This window comes from Protopterus annectens, chromosome 4.part1 (genome assembly GCF_019279795.1).
Source record: "Protopterus annectens isolate FY-2018-M chromosome 4.part1, PAN1.0, whole genome shotgun sequence".
NCBI lineage: Eukaryota > Metazoa > Chordata > Ceratodontiformes > Protopteridae > Protopterus > Protopterus annectens.
Window position 1 is genome coordinate 916,784,437 of NC_056734.1, and position 14,010 is coordinate 916,798,446.

At 36.8% G+C, this 14,010-nt stretch overlaps 1 protein-coding gene across 1 annotated transcript in view; it reads left to right on the plus strand.

Annotated features, from left to right (window-relative positions):
- Positions 1-14,010, plus strand: part of LOC122801342 (fibrillin-2-like) — a 662,974-nt gene that overhangs the window by 195,486 nt on the left and 453,478 nt on the right. The window contains exon 21 of the mRNA XM_044070882.1: positions 12,903-13,007. Within this exon, the coding sequence (XP_043926817.1) occupies positions 12,903-13,007 (105 nt within the window). The remainder of the gene's footprint in view (positions 1-12,902; positions 13,008-14,010) is intronic.

Here is a 14,010-nt window from a genome sequence, read left to right on the forward strand (position 1 = left end):
TGCTGGGTTTGTCTCTTTAAAACAGATTCACTTCAGAATCTTGAAATACTGAAATCTCAAATTTCAGTATCTCGAGACCATGAAGCCAAAAATCCATAAAGCTGAAACACCAGAAGTGGGAAATTTAAAACTGCGACTTCTATACAAAACATACCGCACACACAGACACAAATATACACCTCCCTACACATACACAAACACCTACCCAACATACAAGCCAACCATGCACTCACACACCGCAATACCAGAACTGCTAATTCAAAATCTTCAAACTTCGGGATTTTGAATTTCACGCTTCTGGAGTTTTGGTATTCTGCATTTTTGCCTTTCTGGTCTCAAGCTACTGAAATTCAGGATTTCAGTAGTTCGAGATCCTGATAGGAACCCCTTTAAAACATATAGTGGTTCTGTGGCTCACTTGCATAAAGGAGCATGGATACGATAAAAATATGTCCAGATATGGTGTGGTAGGGAAGGTAGTACTAAAGGATATTGCCAATGATGAAGATGGGTGGCTGAGCTGATATGTGACACAGAACCTTGGAACTCAGCAGTATATTTAAGCAATAACCCACACGTGGGTGTGGATATATCAGAATCTACCCACACCTGGCATGGTTTGATTACAAGGCCTAAGCTATTATACAATGACATGATTTAATAAACAAATTTATTACATTTCGGAAATAATCCCTTTGTATATGACACTCTATTGTTCCTCCACATTGTTTCCTGTTCTTCCACATTTTTTGATGTACTGCACTTTGTATGGGAGTTGCATTCCCACACTTGCATACTATATCAGTGCATTTGAAGACAACCAACACAGAAAAGAGAATTTTCATTGCTGTTTTATGTGAAAAACAGTTAAAGTCTGAGGCAAAGGTCTGGGCATTCTGCGAAGATTTTGACAGTAAAGAGGTTGGAGAGTCTGATGAGAATTATGGAGGGACAGTGCCAAAAAAATAAATAAATAAAACAAGGAAAATCAGGTACTTTTTTTTTTTTTTTGATAATGTACCCTGCATTTTCTTCTGTTTTGATCTGTCACACCATAACATATTCCAGTAGGAAAGTCTGGCCTCTCAATGGTACTTTAGTGGCCAGAATTTTTTTCTATTGGTAGATATTCAATTTACAATGGGCATGCTGGTTGGGATGTCCAATCAGCATGCTCATTTTTCAATAACAATGACCCATGCAAAATATACCTATTTATCCAAGCCATTCTGTTGATACTGGAGAAGAGGTTTAGATCCCTAGACTGAGTATTTGTGCAGACAATCTATTAGTAATGGGTTAGAAGATGCCTTGTATGCCAGACACAGTTCACCTGTTAGCAGTCTGTAAGATACTGAGTTTACTGAAAGGGCCTTCAGTCAGACCATGTAGGACACATTGTTTAGGCCTTGTATCATTTTAGTAAGGTATCTCTGTGGGCATTGCAGTTGTTGCATGTGTCTTGGCACAGTTACTCCAAACAGGTCATTCTATTCAATGATTTGCCTATGATGAGGGCTGAGTATGGGGGGGGTGGGCAATGACATCCCTAGATTCTGACAAAATCCATTTGCTTTAATCACCATGCAAAATAGAAGGACTTTCTTACAGCAATAGACATATTTTGATCAAAAGTTAGGTCGCTGTCCACATATGTCCCCAAATCCTGAACAACTGGCTCAACTCATATGGGATTTGACTCAACTCTTATTGGATTATTGCCAGTGTGGTCATTCACTGGGGTAGATGACTTCCCAAAGGATACAATAATGTATTATTTTCAGTTTCAGACAATAATTATAATACTAGTTATTTATTTGAGATAAGCCTTTCTGCAGGATGGGGAGTCAATGACTTCTAGCTTGCAGTCATCTGCAGACTTAGTCAGCCAGAGCCCTTTGGCATTGGCTTTTATTTCAGAAAAGTAGATGCCAAACAAGAAAGGTCCCAACACAAAACCCTGGGGGAGTCCACTCAAGACTTGTCTGTCTGTGGAGGTAACTTCACCTATTTTGATTATCTGCATCTTATCTGTTAGCCAGTTGAAAATCCAGTGGGAGACAACGTATTTTATTTCCAGTTTATTTAGCTTTTTTACTATGCCTGAGTTGGGAATTGTGTCAAAAGTTTTTGGCCAGGTTGAACTGTATGTATGTTTTTGGACTGGGAACGAAGCATCACAATTTTGTTCAGCTACACTGTGGTGTAGCTCTGAATGACAATAATGTTTTCTTTGTCTTGAGTTTGACTTGACTATGGTTTAATCAGCTATAGTCCTGGAATGTGATATCCTATAGCATTTACCTCCTGGTAATAAATCTCTTATTTATAGGTGCTTGGGCCTTGTAGAAGAGTAACTATTAATTCTGTAGTTGTTTTAAATTCTTCTTACTTGGTGAGTTTTGAGAAACCAAGCCAATGTATAGATATCCAATCATAGCAATGGTTTTAAATATCATGTGCTATTGGAGACTGTTAAATCCTATCTATATTATGTAACTTAATATTCTGCATATTATATAACTACTTTTGTTAGGTTCCCAGTAAAAGAGTATCAGTAGGAACACTACGTTATCTGAAACTTGTTGCCAGATAGAAATGCTAGTCTGTATTGTACTTCCAACACATTCTAGTAAATGCAAAATATTAATTCACTATGTAATAAAAATTCAGACAATCAAAGTCTATTAATGACTACAGAAGATAGCTAAGAAACAAGAGGGAAAAAGTTGAGTATTATGTAAATTAAATGTTCTGCTTCAGAAAAAACATTAAAAAGAAATTGTCTCATAGACATTAAGAAGCAATCAGTGATTAATACTGTAAACTCCATCTACTGACTGGGTATTATATGGCTAAATATTATTATCATTTTTACTTATTTACAGCAGTATTTTGCAAATGAAACCTCTTATTCTATTTTACAGGTATGAAATATTGGGTGTTTCAAGATTTCAGTTTGGAAAAAGATATTTCTGAAGTCTATTTGAAAAGACTTCTCAATGTCAAATTTTAAATAGAAAATGCTAAATATAAACAATTAAAGAAAATATGAACTGTATAAATATAAAGCAAAACTAAGGAAAGTTAATAAAATTAATGTAATATATAAAGAATAAAACTAAATCTAAACTATAATGTATAAACTATGGGGTGTAATTTGAAACTTCAATGTACTCAAATGTTGAATGGCTAGCAATCAGTCCTGAACAATCAAAAGCCAAAACAATGAAACAACAAAATACTTATGTTTTTTTGCTGGGGGGCAAGCCCGTACACCCTTTACCAATTATATATACCAACTCCAAGATCTCTCTAAAGTGGGGAAAGGGCAAATTCCATGATTCTCACTGTGCACAATCTTTCATGGACTTATTGGAATAAGTGATCAAATCACTTTTGATCAATTCTGCTAGTGTTAACATGTCCGACATTATAAACATTCAGCTATATGGAGTGCTCTCAAACTGTGACTTATTCATTGTTTATCACAATACCACCTCCATTCATTAAAGCAGCATGACTTTTGGACAGGCCACAGTACCATAGCAGCACTTTGGAGTCCAGCTGACAAGATCTTTATTTACATGGCTAAAGGAACCTCGTAAGGCACTCTTTATTAATATTACACATCTTTTGATTTGGCACAGCACACTCTGCTTCTTCATAGCCTAATAGAATTAGGCATAGGCCCAAATGCATGCCAGTGGTTCAAAGATTTCCTAAGTGACCCTTTATGTTTCATCAAAACAGGCTTGCCCAAAACCGATCATTCCTTGCACCTCTACTTTCTTAATATTTATGAGTAGACGCCCCTACAGTCTTGCATGCCTTCCTCTTATTGTAATGCTGATGATATAGTCATATTCAGACCAGACCCATATTATTCAGTCATTTGATACAGCTTGACCATAACAATTAATGTCTATAAAACAGGTTAAAAGGACATAAAATTCTACTCATCCCCTACACACATACACACACATGCACACACCCACACACACACACACACACACACACACACACACACACACACACACACACACACACACACACACACACACACACACCACAGCTATTTTGTTGGAATGCACTGAAAACTGGTTAAAGCTGCATTACCCCAGAATGCCAAAGACCACAGTAACACCTCAACTGATTCAACACCTACCTTTAAAGATTTTGACATTTGGCTAGGCTAGAGCCTCAGCTATCAATGAAATGTAGATAAAGCCTGAAAGAAAAGCAATTCCTTAATATTCTGGACAAGAAAAATGCTCCCCTTTCTATCAAAATGAGCTAGAGCATCCGTTAGCAAAAATGATCCCTTTTAACCCATCTTGAATATGGCTTACCTGGAGCATGTTATTAACTTTGCTAACAATTACAAATAAAATGTTGCTTCTGCCATTCTAACCCTCAGGAACACCAGTGCCAAATTCACAGTAAAGCAAAATGTTTTCCAGTAAAACAAAGAGCAGATTTCTATTTTGTATAATTTCTATTCAAACTCCCTCTTCTAGAATCTTTCTTACCACTAAGTGTAAAGCTTCTAAATAAAACCTCTACCTATAGGGATAAAGCTCTGAATGTGGACCAGGTAATCTGGATTCAATTTAAGGCTTATGGGTTGGGGGTACTGACAAGGTGGGATGGGTTACACCCATCCTAATGGTGGTGGGAACACACATTGTCATTCCATTGTAGAGGTCAGGGATGCAGAAGGGGTCATTCTCTGTAAGGAAGGTGGGCATTGGTCAAGTGACTGTACAGGTGGGATGGTATACAATGTACACTTCGCATGTCCTTCTGGGTCTGTGTATAGGGTCTATATTGGATGAACAAACTTTCAAAAGTTCGACTGTGATATGTTCACCACCATATAATTGAATTTTTGAAAGTTTGAACATTTTAATGTAGATCCTCGTATAGCGCGGAATGGGAAGATTTCCTTTTTCTGCACTGTAGTGTGATCTTGAAGTTGGTATATTTAAAGAATGGGGGGTGTGGGAGCTGCAGGGGGCTTGCCCCCCTGTTTAAAACATTCATGTAGGTTATTTGTGTAGATTTTTTATTAGATTTTCAAAATTTTAAAAGTTTGATCATATGATGTCGACCATATGACAGTCAAACTTTTGAAAGTTTGATTATCTAATTTAGACCCCTGTGTATATGCTTATAGAAGGAGAGAGAGAGAGAGAGAGAGAGAGAGAGAGAGAGAGAGAGAGAGAGAGAGAGAGAGAGAGAGAGAAAACTAAAGCATAAACAAAAATTCTTCTTGGCAGAATATGTGATATTGTCCCAAGGTGCCTCACCATCCCTGAACAGAGCCAGAGGAATGACAGTGGTTATTAAGTTTAGAAGACCCAGTGAACAAGAATGATAACTCTGGTTTGGCACATTGTCAGCTGTAGGGCAAAAAGATTAAAAAGAATCTATACTGCAGTAATCAGGCATTTTCAGTTCTTGACCCCAAACTTTGTGAATCTCTCCCAACATATCTGACAGTCCTTTCCACAGACTCCATATTTCGATCACAACTAAATTTTCATTCCCTTATACAAGCCCCATGCAGAAATGCCAAATAATCTTAAAAGTTCCACCTCTGCTACTTTTCTGATATTTGTACTCACCAACCTCTCTTTCAAAAATCAGTACCGACTCTCAGAATTTTGTTTGTACGTAATATAGAAATGCACTCTTTCACTCTTCTCATTTCAGGTGAATGCTTGACTTACTGTTTTTCATTTTTATATTCAGGGTGTTAATCTTGTAAATACTTAGGAATTTACTGAAAATAATTTATGTACTGCAGCCTACTGGAAATTCAAGAGTCGATTTTGTAAGTCTGAAAAATTCAAAACTTTGTGATTCATACAAAGTAACAATAACGTCCAAAACATGGTGTCGAACCTGTTAGTATTTCTTCACATTTAAAGACTGCAAATTCATAAGCCATAAATGCATTTATTTTATTTATTTATTTGGCATTTGATTACTGTGAAACTTCAACTGGGCTTAAATCCCATTTTCTGCATGAGACCTAGCGAGAAAAGATTTATAAATAAGACAATACAAATTCTATGTATATGATCTTGGAAACATGAAAGTAGTAAAAGAAGTTACTATAAATCATACAAATGAGATCAATATTAGAAAATAAGCAAGATTACATCAGAGACTGGCAATAAAAGTACATCTGTATATATAATTATCTAAGTACATCTGAATATTATTTAGAAAGAAGAAATGATCATAAATTCTATAGTGAAAATGTTTTCGTTGATGCTTTGTTTAAACATATTTTGAGAAATCCCACACATAAATTCATTTGTTTTGCTCTTGATATGGTTATAAAGAGTATTAGAAGAGGACCTTGGGAAGATTTGTAGGATGCTAGTGAGTTAAGGTGGCAAATAAAATTGAATATCTTTGCTTTTCCAGGGTAAAACAACAGCTCCTTGATATCCAGTATTTTAAGATTATATTCCTATCTAGTATAAACATTTAATCTATTTAAGAGAGAGTTTTTTATGTACTTAGTTATCTTGTAAACCATTGTATTTTTTAGGTGAATTTAATGGTCATGTTTTAAGAAGCACTTTAATATTTTGTATTTTTTCTATATTGTTTTAAGTATTAATTTTGTTTATTAATTTTATTTACGATTGGGTGAAGTTCTTCATGTCATTTTTAAATGGGTTATTTAAACATTTTTGTACTGTGTTGTGTGATTCTGGTGAAGTCTAATGTTATATTCAAGATGAAAACACTAACATTGTGTACTAATACATTTTACTGATCACCACCCCATGTCTTCATTGCTTTCCAGCCTGTTTGTACGCTTTTTGGTTTTAACATGTCCATTATATATATGTATATATGTCAGATATAAATGTACCTATGGCAACATGCACTCTGTGGAGTTGAACAGAAGAACAAACTAAGAGTTTTGAGTTGCAAAGGAGACTGCGAACCATTGGGCATACATTTAAATAGTTGGCTCAGCATTACCTATCACATTTCAAGGCTTGCCATCATGTTTGGATATCAGTAATGACATGTCGACATGTATGGCAACTATACTAAAACAGAGACAAATTTTCTAAAGCGACACAAGTCTTAAGTCTTTGAAAAATATATTTAGAAAGTCTTGGGGATAAACACATACAGTACCTGCACGATTTCAAGGAATACTCCTGGTGGCTTAGAAATGAGGCATGAAAATGCTGCACAGTCATAAAGACATGATTATTGTTGGCATGTTTAGTTGAGTATATAGGAATGAATGTAAAGAAAGGTTGCTAGATTCTTTGAATTGTGATACAGATTCAAGTAACTCTTTAAAAAATGTAAGAACATTTATGGAGGGAGTGCTGTGTATTCAAGATCAAAAAATCAAATTGAGAAAATCAAAATTGCATCACAACTGAGTAAAAACATCAGAAAATCAATTAAATTAAAGTATTTTATAAAAAATTAAATGAACATGTCTCTTTGAGTAGTATACTGAGATTGAAAGCCAACTTCTTGTTATAGTTTTTTAATATCATACTAATGTTTTTATACAGGTATTGAGAATGTATATATTTGCATATGTTATATATATATTGATGTTTAAGTCAGGTTGATTATGTGTGGATATATATGTAATTTATATATATTTTGTATTCATGGTTAGCGTAATTTGTGCCAGGAATGAATGGGTTAACTTTACCTTGGTAGGTGTTTTAGTTAGTTTGTAATGTGATTGGTTAGGTAAGCCTAGCATGTGATGTCAGCTTTACTATACAGGTTTGATTTGGTTTTATGCTTTATTCTGATGAAGTCCACTATACCGGGACAAAAGCGCTCAAGGATTTAATACATTTTGGATGCTGTGTTACTGTGGTCTGCTTCACTTGTTATTAGTCAGTATTTTATAAAAATAAAAGTTATATAATATGCTTGAGGAATATAAAACACAAATAGACCAAGTGGTGCAAAATTGAAATAGAAAAATAATAGTGCCTGAGATTGCACCATTACCTTAACTTATTTATCATATTAAGAGTTTTGAAACAGTAACCCCAGAACAGATGTCCCCCCTGACATCTCAGATGCTTAGGTAAGAGCTGCCCTCTCCAATGCAAAAAACACAGCATCAATGGGACCAGACAGTGTCCCGGGCTGCGTCCTACATGAACTCCAAGAAGAGCTAAACCCAAACATAAAACTACTGTTCAACCTCAGCCTTACTACAGGATATGTACCCAAAGAGTGGCGTACAGCAACAGTGGTCCCTCTCCACAAAGGTGGTGCCTCAACGGATCCTGGAAACTATCGCCCCATAAGCCTGACTAGCTTGGTCTGCAAAGCTATGGAAAGGATCATCATGGACCTCATAAATAAAGATATTGGGGACCTACTGACACTGGATCCTACCCAGTTCAGCTTTGTTAAGGGCAGATCCTGCCTCTTAAACCTGGTTGATGTCTTTGAAACAGTCACCAAGGCCATTGACGAGGGGAAGGTGGTCCACACATATCCTACCTGGACCTCACAAAAGCCTTTGATACAATACCCCACTCGAGCATTATAGATAAGCTCACCAGCTTAAATATAAACCCCTATGTCACTAGATGGGTTTCAAACTGGCTCAAGGACAGAACCCACATGGTTAGAATTGCTGGAGCCATGTCAGACTCCAAACCAGTTACAAGTGGTGTTCCATAAGGCTCAGTCCTGGGACCTTTCTTGTTCGGTATATATTTCTCGGAGGTACAGGCCAACATGGAAGGACAGTGGCTGACCAAGTTCGCAGATGACTGCAAACTGGGCGCCATAATCGACTCTCCAGCTGACGCAAGCATCCTCAAAAGGGCCTCATAGAAACAGACAACTGGTGCCAGAGCCATGGCCTCAAACTAGATGCCAAAAAGTGTATAGTCATCCCCTTTGGCAAAAACAAAGTGCCCACAAATTACCACATAGGTGGTAATCCATTAAGTACAGAAGAAGTAATTTGGGACCTGGGGACCCAAGTTGATAGCAATCTCTCATTTGACAACCACGTGGCCAAAGTGGTTAGAAAAACATTTTATATAGCCCACCTAATCATGAAGGGATTCACATCTAGATCAGGGGAGGTCATCGTGCCTCTTTACTCATCCTTCATCAGGCCCATAATTGAGTACAATGCCCCTTTTGGGATGTACCTTACCAGACACCTGCAGCAAATGGAAAGACCCCAAAAGTACCTCACCAAGAGGATCAAAGGGCTCAAACAGATGCCATATGCTGCCCGGTTAAAGAAACTCCAGCTCTACTCAGTGGCATACCTCCTGCTCAGAGGCGATCTGTGCCTGACATATAAAGCCATGTCCAACCCGGAATTAATGGACATGCTGCACCTCAGAAAATCCAAATCCCATCGAGCTATGAGCTCGAGAGACTTGAACCTCAGCACTGAAATAAATAGGACATGCTGGAGGGACAGATTCATAACACAGAGGCTCCCTTCACTCTGGAATAAAATCCCAGTCCAGGATAGGCAGAGTCCCTCATTGACTCTCTTCAAGAGGAATGTTGATGAGTGGATGGGAGATAGTAGGTTTACCCCGGGTATCACTTCTGTGTCACTGTTAGACAGAGGCACAGTATACTAACCTCGAGAAAGGGCATAGCAAAATTAATTTAAAATGGGTGGCGAAAGCCAAACACACTCTGGCTAGGCTTATAAATGCCCTAGGGCAGATAGCCTAGTATGAACCTATGAACCTATGAACCAACAGCTTGTTTATTGATAGAATCAGCCCTTATATTCAAGTACCAAAAATTCCAAGGTGATTTAGCTGCCATGTTTACATCTGGACCAGGACTATTTAAAGGAGTGGAATAACTTTTTGACTAAAGTTTATTTTACTCTTTGCACTTCACGAATATACTTAATGGTTTACTGCTATTCATGCAAACCATACTGTGAGCGGATGGGACAGATGCACAAAGTTACTGCGTCCCATCTGTAAGATAGCTTCAGCAACTGAAAGGCTGCCTATGCTAGAGTAAGCCTGGTCTTTTAAAGCTCTTCTGTGACATCTTACATATGAAAAACCCTTCCCTTTCACGCTACTTATGATCTGATGATGTGTTAACAAGATATAGTGGGGGTGCACTGGAAGTGAGAGAACAAATACATAGGTTTGATACCTATATTTCTGTTTAATACCTAGTTTATTGGAAATGGGCTTGAATAAAATGTGAAAAATCTAGTATCATATAATATGGGAAATAACCCCTTCCCTCAACATATAGTATAGACAATACTCCACAACTAAATGAAAATTATTCAGAGACATAGATACATGACTGACTGGGACCAATTATCATGTAGAAACTGTAGTCAGAAATTTGTTTTGCTTAACACAGCTAGTAGCCAGATGTTTGTCACCATATCTAAAGATGTCATTGTTCCTTTATACTCAGTATTGTTTAAACCCATTATAAACACAATGCTCCCCTAGGCATGTAGCTCAACTGACATACTAAACAGCTAGAGAAGTCCCAGAGGTTACTAGCTATGTAAATTTCAGACTTAAAGACTGTGAGCTAGAAGGATAAGGAGTAGACTGTCTTATACCTTTAGTCAGTATCTTACAGTACATTGAGGGACAATCTGTGCTTTACTTGCCGCACAATTATACACTCTGGTGTCCTAGATTTCCTATATCTGTGCAAGTCTAATAGCTTAGTAATCAATAGAATGAAGGACCTAAACCTTTGTCAGTGGATAAAAACAAAATAATTGAGATATGTTATGCAGTGCTGCTCGGTGGAATAAGCTGCCTCTACAACTTAAGCCATGTTATGCAGTCTCATCCTTCATATAAAACATGGATAAAAGGTACATGTAATATACCTGGAAACGAGGGGATACTTTGATAGACACCGGATTAAATTGCTTTGAAACTCCACTAAATCCACAAAAAATTAGGGATGCAAGGTTTGCCTATATCACTCTAACTGAAACAACATGGAATACCAATGTTATGTGCTTAGCAATATTAGTCTGGAAGAGCTGGGATCTAGAATCCATTTCTTGTATTTTAATAACAGAGTATTTACCTGTCATTTCTTGTATTTTAATAACAGAGTATTTACCTGTCATTTCTTGTTATCATTATATCTCTCGTGTGGAACTCCTAGTCTAATGACGGTAACATATGCATTTCAGTAACAGAGTAACAAGGCTGTCAGTGCTTCCCCACATCAGTCTTAGCTGAAAAGCACCTCACTTGATTTACTGTACATCACCTAAGTTTCACATGTTCAGGGGTACACTATAACCCAGAATTTACCTACATAATTATTTGTAAATATGCTCCTGCCAGTGTATGTATGCACTCATTCATCCTGCCGTCAGAGATGACAGTAACTAAATGTATCAATTCCATTTCATTTAATGATATCATGGCTGTCTAGCAATGTTGTTTATGTTGGCAATGGCAGGTACAATCCAATGTAGGAGAGCAGAAAGCAGCGTGACCTGTTAGTTAATGATGTTGGTAACTTTGCTGTCTATTCCGTCTGGCAAATATGAATAAATGTTTAAACACCTAAGAGATGCACATAATGTTATGCTTAATAACCTGGTCACAGTATGCTCACTGTATACAAATAGATGTAAGGATAAATAGAGGGTGGGAGAGGGTGAAAGAGATAGATGGATAGATAGATTTATACAGAAAATTCACAGCTATACAAAGAATGAAATGCATTTGCTTGATATGTGATAACTAGTACCAAAGTTGCTGATGTGCTGTTTCTTGTACCATACAGGAGATATCTGTTAGTTTTCGAAGTGTATTGCTGAGCTCACAGCCTCCTAGAGAAAGAGCAAATGATTTTTTCCTGTATTAATGATGTTTCCTTTGCCAATGTACAATGAACCTGAAGTAAAAATAATAAAAGTAAGTTATGTGTGGTATGACTCCCCTTACTTGATGGATGCAAGAATGTTTGCGTCTCTGCCAGGAATTTCTTCTTCATGCTTTGTTACTTTATATTTGGTCAGGAGCTGTACACCCACACCCCAGCACATGACTTTAAAGAACTTGTGCATTTGGGATTACAATTTTGAGTACTTTACCAGGCAGGTGCGATTTCAGACATGTATTCTTATCTTGAGCAATATTAATGGAGCCAAACAGAAAGACATCAAATATTAAAGCAATGCTAATTTCATGAACTTTAATCGTACTTTGACTTAGGAATGGGGTCCATTCCCATCATGGTATTAGAAACCCATAAGAGTTAGAGAAATTAAAAAAGACCTACATAGGAAGAGACACTGAAGGATGGATAAATACACAGGCAGAGAGATGGGTGGATGTTTGGATGGACAGACATGCAGACAAATATATTAATAAATGCACAGTTAGACAAAATGACAAATACATAGAAACACAGTTTTATAAATAAGATATAAACATAGATAGATAGATGACCACATAAAATCCATGATTCTTCAACGGGAATATAAGAAATACCTAGATGCTTCCAGTATACCATCATTGAGAAATGATGTCTTCTTTTAGGTTGACTGACAGAATACATGTATAACTAAAGTGGCACTGTAATACATAAAACCAGCACATTTCCTGTATCAGTGCCTCCTCCAAGAAGTAGCTCATTTGCTCAGGTGCATTTATCCCTTTCAGGAAAAGGCCAGGAAGGTAAAATGGACAGGATACAGTGTGACAAACTGCAGTACTGACCATATAAGAAGAAGATAAATATAGTGCAAACATTTATTTACTACAAGATGGTTCAAATGTTTAGCTTTCTGTCAGAGGAAAAACAATTCTTTAACGTTCCAATTATTTGTATCTCTTTCACTGATATTGTTTTACGTCTCCTTTTTGCAGCCTCATACAATGGGTGTCTGAATTCTCCTTGTTCTCCAAATGCAACTTGTACTGCAACTAATCTCCAAGGAAGTTACAACTGTTCATGCAATCCAGGATTTACAGGTAAAATAAAAAGGCAATAGTAAGAGAATACCTTCTGGAAACAGTTTATTTTTTTTTTTTTTTTACTGAAATCAATTCTTTATGTACTAAAATAAACAAAAAATTGTTAATGGAAATATCAATTATGTTGAAAGGGGATTTTTGTGTAAACAGCTACATTTAATTAGTCTTGCAGAATGCATCTTCATACACCAGATTACTTCATCCATCTGTTTACATTGTCTGTTTCTTTGTTTGAATACCATATTTACTCGGATGCTGCATATATGACAGAAGTTTCAATCCTATATAAAAGCAATTATGGAAGTATTTGTTACTAATTATAAGTAACTTAGGCAGTACTGGTTGAAGAATGGCAAACTCTGTTTAATCTTTTGGTTGGGAAGTCAGCTACATGGCATAGAGGAACAACATCCCAGCTAAGACTGATTTATGTTGGGTGCGATAAGCAGATTGGCACTGGAAGAAATAATTAGGGAGAGGGACAGGAATGATGCGCCATTTACCTGCTCACCTGTCTCATGCAGAAGTGCAGTGATTTTAGTCACTTTCCACCATACTTACAAGAGAACATTTTGCAATGATGTCATTTTGCTCATACTAACAGACACCATTCCACATAATTCTCTCCCCTCTCCATCATGAGTAGAACTCCTCCCTTTATGGTACTTTGTTTGACATGCACTGAAGGCACCACTCTCATTTGCTAAACATCAGCACTTACATTCCACACAACCACACAAGCTCTTGGATTGTGCACGGCCACTTGCCACTTTTAGGGAGCTGTTATTACCACATTGGCTTTGGAATATGCAATCAAACAAGAAGAAAAACATTCCGGGCAAGTCTTCTGAACTTCATGTCACAGAATATAACAAAATAAAAAGAAAATGGAAATTTAAAACAGCAAATAATCCAGACTATCAAACATAGCACTGCATTCAAAATGACATTGTTTCCATCACTGAGCACTGATGAACAGAAAATCAGATGTCTAAGTTTT